General features: G+C 40.0%; 1 protein-coding gene across 1 annotated transcript; it reads left to right on the top strand.

The window, feature by feature from the left end:
* The first annotated feature begins 9,491 nt into the window (after positions 1–9,491).
* Positions 9,492–20,966, top strand: LOC116629159 (DLA class II histocompatibility antigen, DR-1 beta chain). Its single transcript, XM_032399455.1, has 6 exons — positions 9,492–9,674; positions 15,760–16,029; positions 18,705–18,986; positions 19,731–19,841; positions 20,312–20,335; positions 20,630–20,966. Exons 1-6 carry the CDS (start codon positions 9,575–9,577, stop codon positions 20,641–20,643), a joined length of 801 nt encoding a protein of 266 aa, XP_032255346.1. The 5' UTR covers positions 9,492–9,574; the 3' UTR covers positions 20,644–20,966.
* The last annotated feature ends 3,514 nt before the right edge of the window (positions 20,967–24,480 follow it).

Raw genomic sequence — 24,480 nt, 5'->3', positions numbered from 1 at the left:
AAAAGTAGGATCTAAACTGTATATATGTATCCCCGGCATTAGAAAAATTCTGCCCACATAGGAAGCCCTCAGTAAACTTTTTGTGAATTGAATATCCCCAACTAAATAACATATATATATAAATATACATGTAGTGGATTATCAGCTAAAATTTACTGAACTGAATCACTGCAGCAAAAATTATAAGGGATATATATCAGGAATATTTTTCTGATTGTGAGGATATTAGATCTGGACAATCTCCTCCACAAAATTATCTTTTCACCAAAATACTATCTACTGCTGCCACCCTGTGTGACTCCAACTATTTCTCCTATGTAGAAATAGATAACCATTTCTTCCTGGAAAATGGGAGTGTGAACTGACTAGTGATGGATGGCTAACTGTTCCCAGGATCATGTACCAGATGATTTCTGATGCTCCTGATTTCATAATTCAGTTATCAAGAAAAGATCTCTGGACACTGGCTGTTTGGGTCCTTTAGATGTCTTTCATTTCTACTTGCCCCCACTCCTCAATATATCCACAGAAATTCTTATTCAAGCCTGGTATTTCATCAAATTATCTATTTCAGGTCCTGTTGAGATTCTCTCCTTTCTTCACTTCCCCATACCAAATGCCAGAGTCCCTGCAGTAAGAAGAGGTTAACACTGGGGCACCTGGGTGGCTCAGTCAGTTAAGCCTCCAACTCTTGATTTCAGAGCAGGTCATAATCTCAGGGTTGTGAGATCAAGCTCTGAGTCAGGCTCTGCACTGGGTGTGGAACCTGTTTAAGATTCTCTCTCTCCCTCTCCTTCTGCCCCTACCCCACTCAATCTCTCTCTCTAAAAAGAAGAAGAAGGAGAAGGAGAAGGAGAAAGACAAGAGGCTAACATTAGCCATGTGCTTATTTTGGGGCCCTGGTCAAGAACTTTCCTAGAAAGTCCTGTGGGAATCAATAATCTTGTCTCAATACTTTCTCATTATTTTCACATTATTCACTGTCCATATTCAATATCACTACTGACTTATTACTTTGTTTTTTGACTAGACTTTGGCAACTGGCCCAGAGCACCGTCTTGGTTTATTCTCCATATGTTATGGTCCTTCTTATGACTCACACACGCTAATTCCCATGTACCATGCATGTTCTTTGTCACAGAACACAATGGTCAGCTTTTTCCCCAGCTCTCACTCCTTCTCCCCAACATTTGCACTCAAAGAAATGTTTCCTCTCCACCTCCCTTTTCCACTTACCTTCTTTTATCTGCTTCCATATCCACAAAAATATTCTCAGTTCTCCAAGGTCTTTTGTTTAAAAGTGCTGTTTTATTTTTATGCATATAAATATTTATATATATGTTTCGTGCTTTACACATACTCAGGAAAAATGTCAGGTTGGTGCCATTCTTGAGCCCCAATTCTCTACTTGGTAACAGTTTGTATTTGGTGGGAGCAATGAAAGGAGTGTTGATGGGCACAGCTGTGAACAGACACATGTTCCATACATGTCTCCCCTGGGCTATACCTCTAGAAGTTATTTGAGAATGTGTCTTCATCCCCCATACATCTGAGAGTTTCTTCCCCCCTTGGTTTCTAGTAACTTTTGGAATTTTCATTGATGATGAGCCCTACCCATTCTCTTCCTAACCACACCACAGATAATAAACTTTATTTATATGACATTATTAAATCACCTTTTAAATGGATTCTTGCTACTAACATTAAATCTTAGGAGAAAGAAAGAGTCCAGTGTGTGATCCCGGGCACCATCATGAACAAGGATATTTTAAAAAATTTTAGATGTATATATTGACAGAGTGATTACAGAAAGAATGCTGGAGAGTTCCTGTTTTGATTTCCTTATTTGGAATTAAACACATTCTTGTTTAATAAAGTAACAGAACTTCTTCATAATATTTGGAATACTTATTACAGTATTACTTGGATACAGTTTATTAATATTATATTAATTGAATTTGTATTATAATTTTCAAAAGGTTACTCTAAGTGTAAAGGAAAGTTTATGAGTTTGGGATTTGCTTACTCTTTTTTCCCAAATATCTCTCATTGGCTAGAATTACTAGTGCGATACTTAATGCTATTGGTACTAGTTTGTATATATTCTTGTTTCATGATTTGAATGGCATCGATCCCAGGAATTCACATATTATATTATACTAGTTACTTATTAGAAAGAGAAAGAGAGAGAGACTAAGCCCAAACCTACATTGTTAAGTGTGATTTGGTATTAGTATTTTTCAAGTCTGAAGTAATAAATAAAATCAGCCTCGTCTATGCTCTGGAAGATGTGATAACTGATATGAATGACAATTATTTCTATTTTGAAAAAAACAAACAAGGATCTTGGAGTGATTTAACACCTTATATTCTCTCTCAATTTATATGTTATTGTTTTGGGTATTAAATTATATATTATTTTAAAACTCCACAGGATAATCAGTATTATTTTATAAATTAAGATTTATATCAATTAGCATGGCCCACATATTTACCTCTGTCTTTGTTCTTCATTCCTCATTCCACCCCAGACTTTCCAACTGGGGTTACTTTCCTTCTGCGTGAGGTACATAATTTATAATTTTCTTTTTTTTGAAGAATTTATTTATTTATTTGAGAGAGAGAGGAGAGTGAGAGTGAGAGAGCATGAGCGGTTGGGCGGAAGGGGCAGAAGGAGAGGGAGAAGCAGACTCCCCACTGAGCAGGGAGCCTGATGTGGGGCTTGATCCCAGGACCTGAGATCATGACCTGAACCGAAGGCAGACGCTTAACCATCTAAGCCACCCAGGCGCCCCCATAATTTATAATTTTCTTCATTAAAGTATGTTGGAAGCAAATGATCTTGACTTTTGTTCATCTGAAAATGTTTTCCTCATTCTTGAAAAATAGAGTCACTGGGTATAAAATTCCAGGTGGGTGGTTATTTTTTATTAAATACCATGAAAACATCACTGTACTATTTTTGGTTTTCATTATTGCTGATGAAAAGTCAGCAATTAGTCTAATTTTTTCTCTTTGAAGATAATCTGCATTCCCCCCAGCCCTGCTGCTTTAAGATTTGTCTTAGTATTCTATGGTTTTACTAGAGTATGTCTAGTATGTTTTCTTTTTCATTTATATTGCTTGATATATTTGGAGCTTCTTAAACATGTAAATTGGTGTTTCCTCGGTTCTGGAAGCTATTTAGAGAAGAGGTAAGCATCATCATCAGTGCTCATGAAGCATTCTTCAATATCCTCAGTACCTGGTGCTAGAGTCTGGCTGGCTGTGGCACAGGTTCAGTTTTTACTAGACGGACTGTTGACTTACTACCAGCTGATAGCTACCATGGTTACCACAGTGGAATTTGCACCCTCGTCCAATGATGATTGCAAATGGCTACAGGATATCTATATAGTAGTCTTTTTAAGCCACTAGACTGGCTGATGGCACCCATTTGATTAATGGTAACAAAATTGCCTTTCAAGTTAATAGCTGTTTCTTTTCATGTTTGCCACATGTGCTATTTTGAAGATCAGAACACCATGACCCTGTTTCTTTTGAGCATTTTTGTAATATAAACATTATCAAAATATATGATCTGCAATGCTCCATGTTTGAGATGGGGAAATGAATTGAAAATGATACTACAAGACCCCTCTCAACTTTAGACTTCCCATAGCTGCTGGGATCCAGAGATGCTTCTTTTGAGGAACTTGTATAAAAGGTTTCCTTTTGCATAAGGTTTCTTAAGCTAGAGAACCTTTCATTACTATCCTACTGTCAATCTTAGACATCATTTTTTTGGTGGGTCTGGGATAATATTCAGACACAGTTAAGGGTATTGGCATACCTACCAAGGATATTTTTCTATATTAGATTGCATTCTATCTACATTAGATTGCATTCTGGAGGGGTTCTGATTTTTTCCCTGGGTGTAAACTTCAAATCTGGAGGTCTAATACAGAGAGGACTATCAATTTGTGCCCTTATGAGATCAACCTAAATTTTGCCAATTTTCCTGATTTTATAGTTGGTTGGATGAAATTGAAATTGTAGTCACAACTCCCAACACTTCTTGGTTAGGAAAGCTCTGGAGAGTTTGACTATATCTCTTCACTTTCCCAAGAAGTTTTATATTTAGACTTTATAGATGATATTATAACTGTGATATGCCAGAGGTATGCTAAAGATTACAGCACATCACAAATTTCTGCCAACATTTCACGGCCTCCTTGAACTTTCTTAAATCCACCTAGAATTTTACAACTCACTTAGTATAACTCTTTGTCTTGGCAGTGATTCTGCTTTTAACTAATAGAGAGGGAAACTAGAGTCACCCTTAGAAACCTATCTATGTAAACCCTCCAGTCAATTGTCCATATAGGAGTACAAGAAGGAGTTTGTTTCTGATGGTCTGAAGTTACACGGCTCTAAAACTACAGATTAAAAGACCATGGTTAATTTTAATGATATTGCAATTAATACCAGCAATAGCACTGAAGGAAATGTGGACAGTTAAAATAATTTAATGTTTAACTGCTGTTCTAGATGGAAAATAAACCAACAGCTATGTATTTTGCTTACACGCCTATAGGACTGATCCTTGTTAATGCTTTTGTGGTTTTCATAGTTTAGAAATTATAAAAGCTGTAAGGATCCCTCACTTCTGGAGAAGCTTACACTTTCTAAGCGTCCTTATGTTATCTTCTGCTGTGGTTATTAGAAAACATTTTTTCTCTGGTTAATATAGTTTTTGTTTTTTGTTTTTTTTTTTACTTAAATGACCCCTTGGATCTTATTTTAACAACGGACATGATTCATCTGAAAACTTTTTCTTTAAGGTCAGGTACTAAATTCTAAACTCTAAAAACTGAGAGATTGTCACTGCACCCAAATCATCTTTAGCATCTCTAGGTGGAAGTGTAATAGCACTAAGTTATGCTCCTTTATTTTGCTTGTGTAAACTATGGAATGAACATATGACCAAAATATGGATGCCAGCAATAATTAGTGGGGGTTGTATGTTCTAATGTTCTCAAAATTGCTCTACTATATTGAAAGAGTTGCTTTGTTTGACAGGCATACCATGTAGGAAGAAATTATAAAACAAAGTCTTTTTCTCCCCGTTTGGGAGAATAATTACCACAAATTTACTTTTTCAGGGTAGAAACTTGCTCATCTCTAAGGGATAGACTACTGAACCATTAGTAAAACAGCTAACAGAGTTTATTATTAGTTTTGAATAAAACAGACAACATTCCAGGCATGCAACTAGAATCAATGCGCAGTTGACTAGTTGACAAAGTAGAATTTTGAAAAATCATCTGGCCAGTATTTGTACTAGATAAGAGGTAAATACTTTACCACAGCACAATTAAAACATGGTCTATTAAAAAAATAATAAAACACGGTCTAGAACAAAGAGAAAGGAAATAAAACTCTTCCTATATACAATATTAATGACAAGTTTATGAGAATTTTAGTTGTTCTCCTTGTGAGTACTCAATGGCAAACATTCTGGTTCTAAAAAAGAGTGCTGTGTTAAGTATTATAAAACACAGATAAGTTGAATCAAAGAATGACATTGAGAAGTTGGAGAAGCCCTGTCCACTGACTTAGATAACGCCACAGTGTAAAGACTGGCTTCATTCAAAGTTACTCAATGGAAGACATTGCAATGAAATCTCACTGGTGAGGGTCCTATCAGGTCTGCTAAGTGCTAATATGACCTGTAAATGGCACAGTCTTCTGTCAAGGATACATGTCTTCAATGGTAGAAGAAATTGGCCCTGTTTATCCACTTCTGTTTTTACTATTTTACTATTTTTTCTTCGATAAAGGGACCCCTGACCTGCTTCACACCTCTCATGGTCATAGCTTTTTGAGAACTACAGAATATTTTGAGACTACTTGGACAAACGATGGACATTCTATGGATTGCTGATAACTAGGAGCCAATTTTCCCAGAGGTATTGCAACTTTTCAGGCTTACCACAAGTGAGTCCCATTCTGTGACAATTGGTAGGACTCAATACATTCTGTAATGCTACAAATTTCAACCTGTCCATGTTCAACTAAAGTTTGTGCTTCTGATGTCACTTGTTTGTTCTCAAGACTGTTTTGATTTGTTACCCAACTTTTGCATCAACATGGATGGAACTGGAGGAGATTATGCTAAATGAAATAAGTCAAGCAGAGAAAGTCAATTATCATATGGTTTCACTTATTTGTGGAACATAAAGAATAGCATGGAGGACATTAGGAGAAGGAAGGGAAAAATGAAGGGAGGGGGGAATCGGAGCGGGAGACGAACCATGAGAGACTATGGACTCTGAGAAACAAACTGGGGGTTTTAGAGGGGAGGGGGTGGGGGGATGGGTTAGCCTGGTGATGGGTATTAAGGAGGGCACGTACTGCATGGAGCACTGGATGTTATACACAAACGATGAATCATGGAACACTACATCAAAAACTAATGATGTACTGTATGGTGACTAACATAACATAATAATAAAAAAGAAATATTATCAGCATTTCATTAAAAAAAATTACCAATGAAAACAAACCTATGACTTCATGTATCAAGAACAGAGACTGTAGAACTTCTGTACTGATAACCACTCTTCTAGAAATCAATTTAACTGTCTTTCCCTCAGGAAATAAGGTCTTACTTGACACTTCTCATACACGGCAGAAGTTGAGGAGAACTGCTTCTCCTTTTGCTTTAGGTGAAGAAGTTCAGCCTAGATACCTGTAGGATTGATGGTTTGGTAGAAGTTGCTATATTGTTTTACCTGAACTTTCTTACACTGAATTAATATTGAAGAGAATTGTGAAATATATAATATTTAAAGCAACACATTTTCTTACTCATAAATGTATACAACTACAGGATTTAGGTCATAGTTGCTGGCCTATTCTTTTCAAAAATAAATTTGTATGATTTGTAAATTGTCAAATTTATATGGACAAGTTTTGATAGTGTTCTCTTTGATATTTCAGTATGTTCAATATATGTTCTTAATATAGAATTACTTTTCTTTGCCATTCCTTGTATCCTTTTATCCTATAATCTATGGTGAACTTTAGCTCTCCCAGATTATCACTGTTATAGCTTGTTAATTCTGAGTAAATTATGATTTTCATTTCTAAAATTAAATATGGCATCGTCCTAGTTGCAATTGTACAACTTCCACTAGTATTGAATTATCCCTGGGATCTAGGGACATAGTTTCTTCTGACATCCAGGGATAATAATGACTTCTACCCAACTTCTACAAGATATTTTGAAGTTTCCACATTAACAGAAATGCATTTTTCCAAAGTATGTGAGATAAAATTTCTATTCTAGTCTGACTTACTCAAATTTGCAAAAAATTATGCTGAGAAATCTGAAATAATGATTGAGAACAATAGATTGGATTTAGGAATTTGCAACCACTGTTATTTTTAATAGGAGGGAGACTTGTGTGGCAGCTTTGGAAGCTATTACATAAGACAAATGCATTTTGTCATTTCCAAAGGAAAGTAATGATGATGATGAGAGGAATCATTTGAAGGAACTAGAATTACTACATAGTAATTGCCTCAGTTTATCTAAAATTCTGTCATTCATTAAAAGGAGTAGTCATATAGATATGCATAATTAAAGTGTTAGAATAGTTTTAACATAGTGGACACTATTCTTTTCAGAAATTAAATGTGAAGTGATATGATGTAATGGCTGGGCTTGTGGGATTTAGACTCACATATAACTTGACTCAATCTGGAAGGCACCATTTACTTGCTTTGTGTCCTTGCCAAAGTTGTTTAACATCATCCATCATTTTATTCTTTCCATCTGTAGGAATGCAAGGGGCACTCAAATTACCGAGATGATGTGAGAATTAAATATAAATAGGTATAAAAAGCCCTTGTACAATTCTGGGTGCAAAATGAAATGCTCAAAATTTGCTTAGTAACTATTAGTCATTTTTATTGCAACATGGTGAGTTCTCTGTCACTAGTCCATAAAGAAGCACTGCTTATCAGACTGTGGTAGAATGTGAATTAATGCAGAACTTTAGATAGATAGTTGTCCTTTAAAGTCCATTCTGGGGGTGCCTGGGTGGCTCATTCGGTTAAGCATCTGCCTTCGACTCAAGTCATGATCTTAGGGTTCTGGGATCAAGCCCTGGTTTGGGCTCCCTGCTCAGTGGGGAGTCTGTTTCTTTCTCTCCCTCTGCTTTTTCACCCTCTGCTTGTGCTCTCTCTCTTAAATAAATACATAAATAAAATCTTTTTTAAAAAGTCCATTCTGAATCTGAGATATTACATTTATATTGATATAATGTATAATAGTTATCTAAAAGTAGAAATATGTGTTTAAAACCATATGGTTACATCAAAGGATGTAATTATAATATTTCCATTGTGTTCTATTTCTTAAACATTCTATATTGTATTCATCAGCACCAGCCTCTCATATCTCTCCTTAAGATAAAGCAAGAGAAGATGCATAATAAAGGGACATATCCCCAGTAAAATGAGGAAATCAGTGTGGGATCCAGGAGTATGGATTGAACACATTTGCCACATAAAATATTCAATATTCTACAGCAGAGCTGTAATGCCAGCAGCTGACTTTGAGTCCTTTATCAATCTCTCAGCTCCCTGCATACTTCAATTTGGATAGTTGGGCTTATCACTTTGTTAGGTTAAGTGCTATATAAAGGAAATTTCAAGATTCTCCATTCCACATAGATCATGTTCTAAGCCCCTTCTCTCTGCATATTCTGGAGATACCTCCAAACTCTATGAGAGCATCAGGAAATAAACTTGAAAAACCTTTTCATTCGGGTTAAGTTAATGACTAAATTCCAATTTCCTTTAGTTTATTAGAGACCTCCCTACCCATAAGGTATATGACTATAAGTATAAGACTATACTCTCCAATCAACAGCTATAATTCTGTCATATCATCAGTTACTATGGGATGCTGCTCCTTGAGCTGTCCAGAGAATCATACCACAGTTCATATCGATGTACCAGAAAGATTTCAGTGCCTTTATTTCAAGGTTAAGGTTAAACAATTTTCCCAAATCTACAACACTAAGTGATGGTGCATTAAGGTCCACATCAAAGGTTTCTTGATTTGCAATCATCTTCCCTCCATCTCCTCAGCTCCTAAAAACACACACATTACACATGTTAAAACAATTCTGTCTTCAAGGGAGAGACGTGAATACTCCTAAAAAGTTCAAACTTTTCTGCACAACACTGCCCAGCACAGAGCTGGCTCACAATAGGGGTCCAATAAAATGTTTCACTTACAACTGGATCAAACCTTTAAAGTATTAAATTAAAATAATCCTTTCAATGAAGGAAATCCAAGTTTCAGAAGAGGCTCTTCATACTGAATCTCTGACCAGCAACTGATGATGCAGTAAATCTCTGATGATGATTGGTTCTAAACACTGAGATTACGCAATCCAGGAAGAAAGAAATGAATTTCTTGGTTGGTATTATTTGGGAAGTGGCCAAAGGAGGGTCCCAGTCCTCACTGAGTGAGACTTGCCTGCTCCCCTGTGCCCCGTCCTCTCTGCTCTCCAGCATGGTGTGTCTGTGTTTCCTTGGAGGCTCCTGGATGACAGCTTTGGCGTTGATACTGATTGTGCTGAGCCCTCCCTTGGCTTGGGCTAGGGACACCCCGCGTAAGTGTACACCTTGGGTGGTAAGCTATTTTGGGGGGGTGGGGAGAAAGAAATTAGTTTTGCCACTGTGTCCAGGCCATGTCCCTTAGAAAATTGTGGTATTTTCTTGAATGACCACCCTTGTCATATAGACCCCCAATTCTATCCAAAACAAAAGGAGCCTGAATGCTTGCTCTCTAAAAGAGCTGCATAAGGGACCTCCATATATATAGGCCATTTATTCTCACCTCTCCTCCAATAAAAGTTCTCCAGGCTTGCATCTCATTCCCTCAGGTTCTTGAGAAGACTTAGAAATAATGATTTCAAATTAATTCCCATTAAGTGGTTCTCTTTATTATATGAGTTATGCTAGAAAATAGGAAAGTTTCTCTGAAAATTTTATGGAGAATCAAAAGGAATTAGAAAGGTCTCTCCTAGAAGACCCTGTGTTATGTCTCCACTGGATCAGTTATGTTGGTGCCTCTTCCTAATACGTGAGGATGTATCAAGAGGTCTCTCCCATTATCTCCTTTCCTTTCTCCTGAGCCCCAAATTTTATAAGGCCTTTATCCCTATACTGGAGGTTCTCTGACAGAAGTTGAGGTTAATTTTATCTCTATTTCTCACCCTGGAGCTACAGCAGTGATCCTTAGTACTTGAAATGACACTGTCAATAAGAATAACATGTGGGGTGTTTTTTGGTGTCTTAAAGAGCTTAATATATCTTCTGAGAACTTGGCACAGGTTAGTTTTCTTTGTGAATCTATGTTGAACATTTCTATAGTGTCAGTTTCTCCTGCATCTTCCTATTGTCTGGCCTGAACCCACAGGAAGGGATTCAACTAGTATAGGATAAATTATATGAAATTATGATTTTGTAAGTCAAAAATAGTCAAATATCAGGGATTTCATATGGTTCAAACTATATACCCTGAGTAGGGTACAGAGAGAGTGAAGGTTATTTACATTTCCTAAGACTGAAAGGCAATATGCAAAAAGGGAACTTATTGGCTTACTGAGGTCTTGATCCCAAATTACACAGATTCATTCATCTTGTTTTCTGTTTTCCTTAATTAGCCATGTTTGGTTGCCTCCACTTCCAGTTCCTCAGTATTCTTTCCCAGCTGTGTCATCATCATTACTGAGAATCCCCATTGTTTGCAAAGATCCTCAGCACTATCACAGATCTACAAGATGAGCTGAAACTTAACGAAATTTTCCTTTTTTTTCCTTAAAATCACCTTTTCTTTACCTGTGATATTTTTTAGAACAGTAGGAGAAAGAGGAAGTTTGAATTTCTCACAGGAAGTGGAAGGGATATAATGTATCATAAGAATAAAAGTGTTGAAGCTTAAATCCCTTCTTATTTTCTAGGATCCTCACAGTGACTGATTCCCAGAACCCTTGGTTTATTCATTTAAACCACACATAATTTCTGAGCAGCTATTTTGTACTGGGCTCTGTCCTAGGCTCAGTGAATTCTATTTGAATAAGATAAAAACAATCACTACTATCATGGGTGATATGTACTGGCAGAGTAGGAAGCCCAATAAACATATAAAAAAGAAAAAAATTCAGAGAGCAATAAGTGCTCTGAAAAAAATACACCAGGGTTGTGAAATAGAACTGGATTCACCTGACTTCAGTTGGAGCAGCGAGGGAGCTCTCCCTGAGAAAGTGACATTTAGTTGAGACGTGACTGATGAGAAGAAGCCAGCCATGTGCAGGATCTGAGGGACAAGTGTTCTAGGGAGAGAGAACAGGATGAAGGCCAAAGTGTGGGAAGATGTTTGCTGAGTTTAAGGGACAGAAGGAAGGCTAGAGAGGTGGGAGTGTGGGGAGCTAGCTGAGGAATGCTCTCAGGGTGGCCACTACCATGTTTCCATCACTCGGGGAATGCCCACCATGGCCTCATTGTCGGTGCTCAGTGTTTGGTGGATGTCAGCGTCCTTTCACTTAGATTTTTATCTCATGAACTTTAACTTGTGTTGAAGTTTGATATGATTTTCTTTCATTAACGACATGCTAGTTTTCAAAACCTTCATCTGCTAGTTTATGCAAACATGAACATAGCCCAAAGTCTGTGCCAAACCTTTGTTAAAGTTGTTTTATTAATTCTTAGCTTCAAAACAGGCACTAGTAACTGATTCTTTCAGAAACCTGTGGATTTGTAGGCTTCTCTCTGTAAACTGCAACAAGAATAGAATTAAAAAATTGTTTATACTTGCTCTTGATGAGACGAAAATTCCTTGGTCATAAGATTTCAACACAGACGTCATACTGGGGGAAATTCAAAGCCAAAAGCTTTAGTTTTTACAAGAAGCTCAGAGGAGCAATATGTGGAACAATTATCCAGGGAAAATGACACTACACACTTCTCACAGTCCAGCTTGGCTGTCAGGAACGTGTCACTGATGCAAAGTGGTGATCGAGTCAGTTAGAAAATATATATCTGGTTACCCATATTTTCTTGTTTGACCATAGTGCACAGGTAAAATAGTTACAGCTTTTGACATCCTGGATTTTAGTTTTTCCAATCACAGCTCACCTTGTTTTGGGTGAGCCTGAAGCATTAACACAGACAAGAACAGTTATCTTTTGGCTAGAATTCTTAGTAGCTTTTGATACTCTCTTATTAGGCACTATGAAAGTTTTTTTAAGAATCTGGTCCCAGTACTGAGCTTTTTCAGGCAAAATAAATTTTCTTGGGATAAGGTTTTTATCAGATACGATATTGGCAAATTTTTCGATGTAATACTCAGCTGCTTCATAATTAACAGCAGCTTCTTCACTTCAGATAGTATAACAGTGGTTCTTACCCAGGGACAGTTTTGCCACTGCACCCCGCCCCCAGGGAATATCAGTGTCTGGAGCCACTTTTTGGTCTTCAAAACCAGGGTTTCATATGATACCTAGTGGGTAGAGGCTAGTGATGCTGATAGACATCCTACAATACACAGAACAGCCTTCCCACAACAATTATCTTGTCCAAAATGTCAACAGCTGTGGTTATCAATTGTATTGTTTTCTCTTCCATTTCTCATTTTGGGTTTTGAGTCTTCTTTCTCCTTTTTTTTTTCTTAGTTAATGTAGTTAAAGCATTGACAATTTTGTTTATTTTTTTTGGAAAAACTGGTCATTACTTTCAATGCTATGTGATTGTTTCTTCCAGTCTCTATTTTATTTATTTCTGATTTTGTTTTGTTATTTCCTTCCTCTACTAAATTTCTCCCAAGTTTCTTTTTCTAGTTCCCTGTGGTGTAATGTGTTTGTCTGAACTTTTATTTTCCTTTTTCCTTTTTGTTTTCCTTGACACTGGCTGAAAGAGAACTTTTTATTGCTTTTATATACAGAAAATTCAATAGTGCACACTTAGTCCAGTTTGGTGGTCAGTTCTTTAGCCTTTGCCTTTTCCAACTTGGCAATGGAACCACTGACTTTGGACCCAGGACACTGCCTCCCCAGGGACAGTGAATCACACCATATCTGTCATTTGTCCTGATAGCTTCCAACAGCTTAAGAAGAGCTCATTTATCTTCAGAATTAACTTGTATGAAGGCGACAGTGGTGCAGGTTTTCCCGTGGGCCAGACAACCCAGCCTGGCCTTTCTCTTGATAATGCCGGGGAACCCCCATCTTCTGACACAGAGCAGGCAGGAAGACATCAGCTCAGTGGGATCCACATCATGTGCAATCACTACTAGCTAGGCTTCTTGTTTTCCACCAAGGTGGTGACAGTATTAACCCCAGCTCGAATGACAGGAGGCGTCTTAGGGGGACATCCCCTTTACTGGCAGCTTTCTTTTTAGTCCGGACCAACAATCTCTGCCGCTTCTCTTGCTTTGCCTCTGGTCTCTATCTGTGGGCCAGCTTAAACAGTTGAGTAGCTGTGTGGCCATCCAAGGCTTAGGGGAACTGGTTAATCGTGAGAGGCACTTTTACACGTTTATAGAGAATAGTCCTTTGTTGCTGCAGCTGGATGTAGCCAGCGAATTTGACAAAGTGGGTGAGGCCCCTTTTTGGTTGGATGTCCTGTCCGTTGCCAAAATTCTTGGGCCTTTTCTCAAACAGGGGATTGACCACCTTGTTGGCCTCCTGCTTCTTCACCAGGGTCCAGGGCCACCCCTTGGCCTCCTTTCCTTTCAGCATCTTGGATGGCTGGTGGAGAGAGCTGAACTTTTTTCCCTAATACAAGCATTTATAGAATAAATTTCACTTGTGTTTTCTTTTTCTTTTGTTTTGAGACATATTTTGATTTGCGTTTGATTTCTTATTTGGCCCACTGTTTGTGCAGTAGTGCATTGTTTAATATTTACATGTAAATATTAAATATTTACATTGTAGATTTTCCAGCTTTGTTTGATTGTTAGTCTTTAGTTTTGTACCATTGTAGTTGGGAAATATACGGGGTATGATTTCAAACAAACAAAACCCCAAGATGTTAACAGTGCTGAGGTTAAAAACACTGATTTATACTGAGTTGCTTCTCAAAACTCTAGACTCCTACTTCATACACACACTCACCTTCCAATTCAGGTCTTTGTGGTTTATTTTAGCTTGTTTAAATACAGAAATAATAAACTATAAAGTTGTATACATTTACCAGTTTCTTGTAGAGCCCATTCAATCAGTGTAAGCCAAGATCTTTATTTTTTACTTTTTGCCTTATGCAGTGTTTTTCAATATTTCATGATTTCTGGATCATCACCATCTCTGTTAACTTTCAACAACTTGCCTTTATAGGTCATAAATTGTGACTGCCACAAGTATTTTTCAGTAAAATATATCAAACTTTTGTGTTAATTCTATATTCTATTTTATTGATAATGTCAAATGCTCCCTTTTATTTGTCTCCCTTTTAAACACAGAGGTATTTTTCCCTATTTTTAAAATTTTTGTGTTAATTATACTTGAACAAAATTTTTTTCTTAGTTCAATTAAACATAAAACAGAAATATCAATATATACATACATGTAGGTATATATGTGTGTATGTATATGCATATATATGTATACATATATTATGATGTGTGTATGTTTACATATATTGAAACTACAGAAGCACATGTGACTGACCAATAAGAGCTCTGACATGTCTGACCCTTTACCTCATCAGACTAGATTGGCCAAATGGGTTCTGCATCAAAATTTTAAAAAAGATCTGGTTTTCTGAGATTTCTGGATTTGGAAATGTAGGTAAGGATCGAGGAACTATATTGCAATCATGGTTTTCATCTCCTTAAAATTCTTCAGTCGTATCCCATTGAATTTAGTATAAAAGTCAAATGCTACCACCACCCACAGGCTTTTGGTGTGGGCTCCATGTGAGGATCGTCTCTAGTCTAAACTTCCTTCTTCCTCTCACTGTGCTTCAGCGAACTGTTTTCTCTGGTTTCTTGAGGAAATTCTTTCAAGCTTTTGCACAGGTACATGACCTTGACCTGAAATGTGCCTCCCTTTCTCCCAAACACACACACACACACACACACACACACACACACACACACACCCTCCAGTTACATCTAGTTAGTCTTTGATGTCACATCTCATGTCACCCTTGAGACCACCTCTCTGGGACCCTAAGGTGATTGAGATCATCCGATTATTCTCCGTTCTAGAACTGCACACTCCTCTTGTGACATTTCTCACGCCCGTATAAAGTCTTGCCTGGTTGCGTTTTGTGCATCACTTTCCCTCCATTGTAAGCTCCCGGAGGGGAGGGGACGCGTCTGTTTCCTCCTCTGGATTCGCAGGGGCGGCAGGGGCCTGAGCCAGCTCAGCCCAAACCAAGTGTTCAGGGGGGAGGGAAGCGGGGGGGACGTGTTTAAGGCCCAGGGAAAGGGCTGTGGGAGGCGAGGAAGGAGGCTGGGGTCTGTCAGGAGGAGGCGGTGAGGGGCAAATGCCCGCGCTGCTCAGGCTGGGAGGTCCGCCGCCGAGCCGGAACCCAGTGACCCGGGAAGGCTCCCCTGAGACGGGGTCGCCGCCGGCAGAGGAAAGACGAGCCGTGGGTGCTGGTGGTTTGGGGGCGCGGGGGGAGCCACCGACGGTGCCGCTGTCAGTGTCTTCCAGGAGCCCGCGGGTGACCGGATCGTCTCTGTCCCCACAGCTCATTTCGTGCACCAGTTTAAGGGCGAGTGTCATTATTCCAACGGGACGGAGCGGGTGCGGCTCCTGGTCAGATACATCTATAACGGGGAGGAGTTCGTGCGCTTCGACAGCGACGTGGGGGAGTTCCGGCCGGTGACGGAGCTGGGGCGGCCGGACGCTGAGTCCTGGAACAGCCAGAAGGACTTCATGGAGCGGACGCGGGCCGAGGTGGACACGGTGTGCAGACACAACTACGGGGGGGCTGAGAGCTTCACGGTGCAGCGGCGAGGTGAGCGCGGCCCGGGGGCGGGGGGTCGTGGGGGGCTGCATGTGTGCGTGTGTGTGTGTGTGACTGTGAGACGGAGACTAGGGCAGGAGTGAGCGTACAGGGTCTTGAGCAAGTACAAGTTACAAGGATCCACGTGAGAGTGCGACGTCAGGGACAGTGTGGTCTGTGTGACTGTGCGGAGTGTGTGGTTGGGATTGTGTGGTTGTGTCCATGTGTGACTGTGAAGAGTGTGGTTGTGTCCTTGTGTGGCTATGGGGACAGTGTGGTGTGTCCGTGTGTGACTGTGGGGACAGTGTGGTGTGTCGTGTGTGACTGTGGGGACAGTGTGGTGTGTCCGTGTGTGACTGTGGGGAGAGTGGGAGGGGTGCGCTGTGAAGTGAGGGGGACGAGAATGAATGTGAGCTGGGCTGTGGGCCTGGATGTGGGGGATGGGTTGGGAGAGTGGGTGTGCGGGGAGGACACAGGAAGGGGCATCTGGCATCCTTGGTGGCCCCTGAGGGAGAGGTGAGGGGGCGTCCGGAGCCCCAGGTGGAGGGAACACTAGGCAGGTGGTTGGAGATCTGGGGAAGGAAGTGGAGGGTGTCCTGGTTGGGGTGAAGGTTTAGGGGAGGGGAGGGGAGGAATAAAAGATTGGGGAGAATGTGAGGAGGCCAGTCACCCTGTGTTCTTGGCACTCACCCTTCTTAATCCTGAAACCCCTGAAGAAAGTGTGCTGTGTCTGTGTGTGAGACCATTTCTTTGACAAAAAGTGTCTGACTAATTTTTGATGGGTTGAGGGGACCTCTGAGACCCCTGTGATCTTTCCAAGGCTGCTTTTAGGTCTCAACTTCTTGCTTTTTTTCCTTCTTGTTTTGTTTTTTTTTTTAATTTTTTAAAAGATTTATTTTAGAGAGCGAGAGACAGAGAGAGAAAGAGAAAGAGAGAGAGAGAGACCACAGGCAGGGGGAGGGGCAGAGGGAGAGGGAGAGAGAAAATCTGAAGGGGACTCCCTGCTGAACTGGAGCCTGAAGGAGAGGGTGGGAGGGAAAGGGGGGCTCCATCTCAGGACCCTTAGATCATGACCTAAGCCAAAACCAAGAGTCTAATGTGCCATCCAGAAGCTCCTTGCTTTGTTTCATAGTGTATATATTCTTACATACTTGAAATGATTTTGAAACTAGGTTTTTTAATTATATTTTTGTTATAAAATATATTGATACTGCTGTTTTTATAATGATGAAAGTATTTAAAGAATTGCATATGATTTCTTTATATAGTTGTAAGAATTCACCTCACATTCGCCTTTGCTAGACCTTTTTTTCAATATTGCCAAATGCTCAGTTGAAAATTTATCTTGTTAATTTTTAATTTCTATTCCTTTGATTACTAAGGTTCTTGAACATTTTTTTTTACATATTATTTCGCTAATCATTGTAAAAATTATCTACTGTCTATTATCTCTGGGGTTTTGGTGTTTTTCTCAGGGATTTTATGCATGCTCTATACATAAGATTATTAATGCTTTGCTGACATTTGATTTAGCATTTTCCCTAGCTTTTGGTTTATATTTTGGTTCTGTTTATTACTTTTCCTGCTAGGAATGTAAACATTTTGATTTAATGAAATATACTACAAAATTGTTAGCAGTGGTTTCTCATCAGTCTTAAATCTACCATTTTATGGTATTGTAAAAAGGTTTTCCCATATTTCTCCTTTTACAAAGACAGAAATTGAATTTATTCAAGCTGTAGTGTGAGGGATGGTCTCAGGCACTAAGGATACCTGTTAGTGAGTCTCGGACCCTGTCCTGAACTCAAGTGTTAGTTGTAAAAGGGAGACAATTATAAAATGATAACAATTCCAATAATAGATATTTTTGTAGTGCAAAGAAGGATTGATCAGCTGAGTGCAATTATGAGAACTTTTTAAAATAAATGAGTTTCCTTGCTTTCTCTCTTTTTCGGGACTCCTCCTGTTCTTGGGACTCAGCTTCTAGAGCTAGAGAATCACCTCTGTTTTTCCTGCTTCCCAGGGTAGAACCATTTCTGTGTTGTTTTAAGGTGTGAGTGTAGCATTCCCAGGATTTCATACTCTCTTTCCCCATCTACCTCAAGCTGTTCCCCAATTCATCCACCCTGCTTTGAGTCATATTTCCTCTCCAACAAAACAAGGATAATAAGTAGCTAACACATACTGAAGGCTAAATTTCAGTTACTGTTTTACGTACTTTGGTGCATTAATCTTCACATAACTCTAAGAGTTAAGTTAGTAGCACTATTCCCCTTGATAGGTGAGAAAGCTGGGGCACAGAGGAATGTGAAAATTCTCCCAGGATGAATCAGTAAAGTAGCAGAGTCTGGATTTGAACCCAGTCAACCTGCTCCAGAAATCATGCTTTTAATTAAGACACCATATGCTTTGCAAAACTTGTAAACACTTCAATTCAGAATAACTGCTTCACACAATGAAAAATAAACCCCACAAATTTCTCCAATATCTCTCAAATCTAATGGATCCATACATTCAGAATGAAATTCATGACTCATGATACTGGCTCTTATTGGGCCCCATGGCCAGCTTTGGGGGAAGCCTGCTTGAGACTCAGCCTGGGACCAGAGACTGGAGACAGTGAGCCAGCCAACCAGGAAGACTGACTCTATCTTCCTCACTGAGTCCCTCTATCACTTCTCTTGTAGTTGAGCCTACAGTGACTGTGTATCCTACGAAGACCCAGCCCCTGCAGCACCACAACCTCCTGGTCTGCTCTGTGAATGGTTTCTATCCAGGCCACATTGAAGTCAGGTGGTTTCGGAATGGCCAGGAAGAGGAGGCTGGGGTGGTGTCCACAGGCCTGATCCGGAATGGAGACTGGACCTTCCAGACCCTGGTGATGCTGGAGACAGTTCCTCAGAGTGGAGAGGTCTACACCTGCCAAGTGGAGCACCCAAGCTTGACGAGCCCTGTCACCGTGGAATGGAGTGAGAAGTTTTCTGACCTCCTAAGTTCCTCACCCACCAAGGAGGGGACTTTGCTTATTCCTGAGTGTCAGGGTTCTCTCTCCTTACACCATGTTTTCATTTGCTCCATGTTCTCTTCTCTTCAGCACGGGTCACTGGGGGTAGCCGAGTGATAAGCTGTCATAGAAATCCTCTGGTAGTTTCTAGATATCCTGTGATCATTTTTACAGATCCTACATTCCTTGGAGAGGCAGTTATGCCTGGCAGGCAGAAAAGCGGTTGTCCATGTTTTGACATTTTACATAGCTCACAAGTCACGGTCCCGTCTTCACACTGGGCACCAGTCTCCCGCCTTGGGCTGGGCTTGTGCTTCGGGCACTGTTGCTCTGAGTTGTTCACTGTGATCTCAGAAGACGCACATCCTCTACATTGTAGGGACCTTCCTGACATGAAGAGAATCCAATCTTGGATTCTTTCTATTAGCTCTGTCACGCTGCACAAGCTAGTTGAACTTCATGGAGTCCGAGCTTCCTCATCCATAGATGTTGAAGTAGCAGATTTGTCAGAGCTGTGATATTTAAAAAGTTCAGTGCCTAAACTTTATATCTACTCAATGTGATTTTAAATTTCTTTTCCAGAAATTGCCAATTATTCTGCTTCTTTAGGGCAGCCTTCCTTCCTCATTCTCAAAATTCTCAATCCCAGAGTCTCCATCAGAGAAGTTGGATTTGGGGTAAAAATCATTAAAACTGCTTCTTCTCTCAGGGGCACAGTCTGAGTCTGCACAGAGCAAGATGCTGAGTGGAATCGGAGGCTTTGTTCTGGGTCTGCTCTTCCTCGTGGTGGGGCTATTCATCTACTTCCGGAATCAGAAGGGTAAGGCACCTGTTGGTAGCTGAGACTCCCCAAAGACCCCATGGGGGAGAAATACAGCTTTGATCAAATAATCTCTCTGTGCACCAGTGGCCCTGTATGAAGCCTTTCTTTCCCAATTTGACCTCAGATTTCCTAGGAATCCAGAAATCAGCAATCCGTGGTTACCATGTTACAGCATAAGAGGTTATGGCCTATAGAGATAAGAGACAGGTTAACAAGCATGGAGATCTTGGGTTGAGATCCTGGGCCAATTGAAGGAAGAGCCAGTAAAGCTAATGAAATCACACTAGATTTATGGACAGAAACTTCATGGGTCACATCTGTCACTTTCTTCTCCACCCTGGAATCATGTGATGTGGGTCGTGCTGTTAGAGAAATCTAAGGAGGCCGGTCTGGGGCTGGGACCTCCTGTGTGGGGACAGATTTACCTCCGTATCTGCTAAGTATACATTTTCCCTTCTCTTTCCCAGGACACTCTGGACTTCAGCCAACAGGTAATTTTGTTTTATCCTCTTTAGATATAGATTTGGTTATCCTGGAACAGGTGGTAAAGGTAAAAGACACAAATAATGGGAAAGACTTTGGATCCAACTTCTAATCAGGCAGTTTACACTGAAGCTTCTTCTCTCCATTTGTAGAAAGCCCGTGTTGTAGAATAGCTTTGGCTCAGGGAGACCTAAGAATATGTTCTTCTTACTGCAGTGCTTTCACTCCAGGCCCTGGGAGATGGGAGAAGAGGCTGCTTGGAGAGATGGGTCTGGAAACAACACTCTGCTCTTTCTCTGCAGGACTCCTGAGTTGATGTGCAGATGGCGATACTCCAGGAAGAACCTTCCTTCCCAGCTTCTTCGCAGAGTGAAAGGCTTCCAGCTCTCATTGCTCCACAAATACAATGCTTTCTCAGATCGGGTTGGCCCAGCTTCAGTGACCCTGCAGCACCTGTCCTCCCTTTGGCTCCCTCTGCCCCGTCTTTGACCTGGAAACCCCAGTGTGACTGCAGTACCTCATCTGCATTCTCTCCAGGTCCCCTTCTATGCAGCCCTTCCTGCCTCCCTTGCATGGGAACTCACCTTCTGCTCACTTGTCCTTATAAGCTTTTCTCAAATAAACATGGGGTGAAAATCATCTGCTTCATATAGTTTCAAGGAAAAGAAGTTTAAAATAAAAAGAAAGGGATGATTCCATCACAATAAAATAATGGTTTTTATTTATAATCCAGAATTTTGTTCAGATGTGGATCATGGAAAGTATCCTTGCTTCATTCCCTGTTTATTCTTGGGCTTTATGCGTTCTATAATTAGGCATGTTTTCTGGATCTAAGAGGAAGCCCTTAATGACACATATGATGGTGGTGTCCTACCTCTCTGTGTTCTCAAAGACAAACACACAAGTCCCTTTGCACCACAGGATAAGGAAAGGGGACAAAAAATATCAGAAATGCAAGTAACGTGTAAGGATATGATGCCCTCAGAATTTTTATAATCACATTCTTTTGTCTCCTCTGGATTTTTTTAAAGATTTTATTTTATGTATTTACCTGAGAGAGAGAGGGAGAGCACAGAGGAGAGTGAGAGGGAGAAACAGATTCCCTGCTAAGCAGGGAGCCCCATGTGGGGCTCAATCCCAGGACTCTGGGATCATGACCTGAGCTGAAGGCAGACATTTAACTGACTGAGCCACCCAGGTGCCCCTGTCCCTGATTTTTAACTTTATTTTTATATTTTTATTTCTTTCTAGTTTTTAAATAGGCACCACACCCAATGGTGCATGAACTCATAACCCTGAGATCAGGAGTTGAATGTTCCGTTGACTGAGCCAGCCAGGTGCCCCATTCCCTGTTTTTTTTATAAGAAAGTATCTAAACCTGAGTAAACCCCTTTCATTATACTGATGGTGGGCTCTATCTATACTTCCACCCTTTTCTGTCTCTCAGATAAACTCAGTGGCATGCTGACACTTTGGCTTGGTATGCAGCCTTCCCTATAACTAAGTCTCAGACCATCAGGACAAAGCCACAACTCTAGGCGAAAAGATGCATTTCTGACCCTTCCAGATTGTGTGTAAACTTACTGTCTACAGGAACATCCCAGATAGATATTATCTTAGCAGAAATCAGAAGCAGTGCTGGGAAAGAAAGGGGAAATTATGAATCTCTGATGGCCATACAAACAATGAAATACTATGCAGCTGGAAGGAAAAATAACATCCTGTGATAGAATAATCTCCAAAAGGCATTTGTTTTTTTTTGTTTTTGTTTTTGTTTTTTTTAAAGATTTTATTTATTTATTTGACAGAGAAAGACACAGCAAGAGAGGGAACACAAGCAGAGGGGAGTGGGAGAGGGAGAAGCAGGCTTCCCGCTGAGCAGGGGGCCCGATGTGGGGCTCGATCCCAGGACCCCGGGATCATGACCTGAGCCAAAGGCAGACGCTTAATGACTGAGCCACCCAGGCGCCCCTCCAAAAGGCATTTGTATAGGTACGAGAGAGTTTGTACAGTACTCAACATTTTGTTTAATGAGATAGAGGAGTATATAGCTGTATCAACTCATTTTATCTATATCATCCATCTGTCATTATCTCTATCATCTACCTAATCTATATACTTTTCTATATATTACAATGGAAGGATTTTTAAAAAATGGTTGCCTCCAGGGCAAAATGAGTGAATAGGTTGAGGGGAACAGAGACCAAAGCTGGAATTTTCTGAATATGTTTTCTTTAATAGTTTTAATTTGATGAAACTTCAAATATTTTATGTGATAAAAACTTTAAATAAAAAGTTTAGAAAGACAATACATAAAAACTAAAACCAAACTGTAATGATGAAACAAATGTGACAAAAATTATATGGTGGGAAACAAACTACAATGTAAACCAAATATTTTTGGCGGTTTGATAGAACACTGTGGAACTGTAATTGTAAATCAGTATGTAGTTCTAAATTCCATAGACTTCAATAATATAAGAGTTGGAAATGTTTCAGAGAAATGCACCTAAATTGGTTAAGGAGATGATGAGTGCTGCTATCATAGTCTATCTGAAGAGTCACTTTGAAATGTAAATCAAGTCTAAAGAGTAGACAATAGGGGCGCCTGGGTGGCTCAGCCTTAAGCTAGGGTCATGATCCCAGGGTCCTGGGATCGAGCCCCACATCCGGGCTCCCTGCTCCGTGGGAAGCCTGCTTCTCCCTCTCCCACTCCCCCGCTTGTGTTCCTTCTCTTGCTGTGTCTCTCTCTGTCAAATAAATACAATCTTTAAAAAAAACAACACCAAAGAGTAGACAATAGATTCAGAAGTTCATTTCAAGGTAATAGTGATTTCAACACAATTTCTCCACTATCAGAGACAGCTATAATTATCAAGCCCTTTCAAAGTTTATTTTATATATACTTTAGTTCTATCATGCATTATTTGTGTGAAACAGGTTATCATCCTGTGGGAATTTAATAAGCTAACATACATGTATTCAATATATATATATGGTTTAATCAAATCCTGTTTGATCTCAGGGTTGCAACTTTACTTTCGTTGTGTTCTCCGAGATGAAGAAGTGAGTTGTCTCATTTACCTTAGATCTCTGATGTCACATTATAATGTAGAATTAAAATGCATGGCAGGAATATTTCAGTGGAGATGCTTTCTGTTGCTAGTGGAGAAAAAAAAAAAACAATCTAATTTGCTTTATTTTTCTTTAACTCCTTGTCTCACATAGCAGACAGACCCAGGGTAGCCTATCTCCAGAGCTGGTCACTTCATCAGGCCAGTGGTGTCACCAATGATCCTGGGAATTTGCATCTCATCTCTATCATACACCACATGTCAGTGTTCTTCAAATGGTAGTAGGATACCTGCAGTAGCTTTAGGTTTCATTTTCTTTTTTTTTTTTTTAATTATTAACATATAATGTGTTATTTCTTTTGGGGTACAGGTCAGTGATTCATCAGTCTTACACAATACACAGCACTCACCACAACACATACCCTTCCCAATGTCCATCACCCAGCCACCCCATCCCTCCCAGCCCCCTCCTCTACAGCAACCCTCAGTTTGTTTCCTGAGATTAAGAGTTTCTTTTGGTTTGTCTCCCTCTATGGTTTCGTCTTGTTTCGTTTTTTCCTCTATTCCCCTATGATCCTCTGTCATGTTTCTCAAATTCCACATATCAGTGAAATCATATGATAATCATCTTTCTCTGATTGACTTATTATGCTTAGCATAATACCCTCTAGTTCCATCCACATCATTGCAAATGGCAAGATTTCATCCTTTCTGATGGCTGAGGAATATTCCATTGTCTATATATACCACATCTTCTTTATCCATTCATCTGTCCATGGACATCTAGGCTCTTTCCATAGTTGCGCTATTGTGGACATTGCTGCTATAAACATTGGGGTGCACGTGCCCCTTCGGATCACTACATTTGTATCTTTGGGGTAAATACCCAGGAGTGCAATTGCTGGATCATATGGTAGCTCTATTTTCAACTTTTTGAGGAATCTCCATACTGTTTTCCAGAGTGGCTGCACCAGCTTACATTCCCACCAACAGTGCAGGAGGGTACCCCTTTCTCCGCATCCCTGCCAACATCTGTCATTTCCTGACTTGTTAATTTTAGCCATTCTGACTGGTGTGAG

Source organism: Phoca vitulina, unplaced genomic scaffold (assembly GCF_004348235.1).
Source record: "Phoca vitulina isolate PV1807 unplaced genomic scaffold, GSC_HSeal_1.0 scaffold323, whole genome shotgun sequence".
In the NCBI taxonomy this organism is placed as follows: domain Eukaryota; kingdom Metazoa; phylum Chordata; class Mammalia; order Carnivora; family Phocidae; genus Phoca; species Phoca vitulina.
Note: the sequence above shows the minus strand (reverse complement) of the source record. Positions and strands in the feature narration are given on the sequence as shown.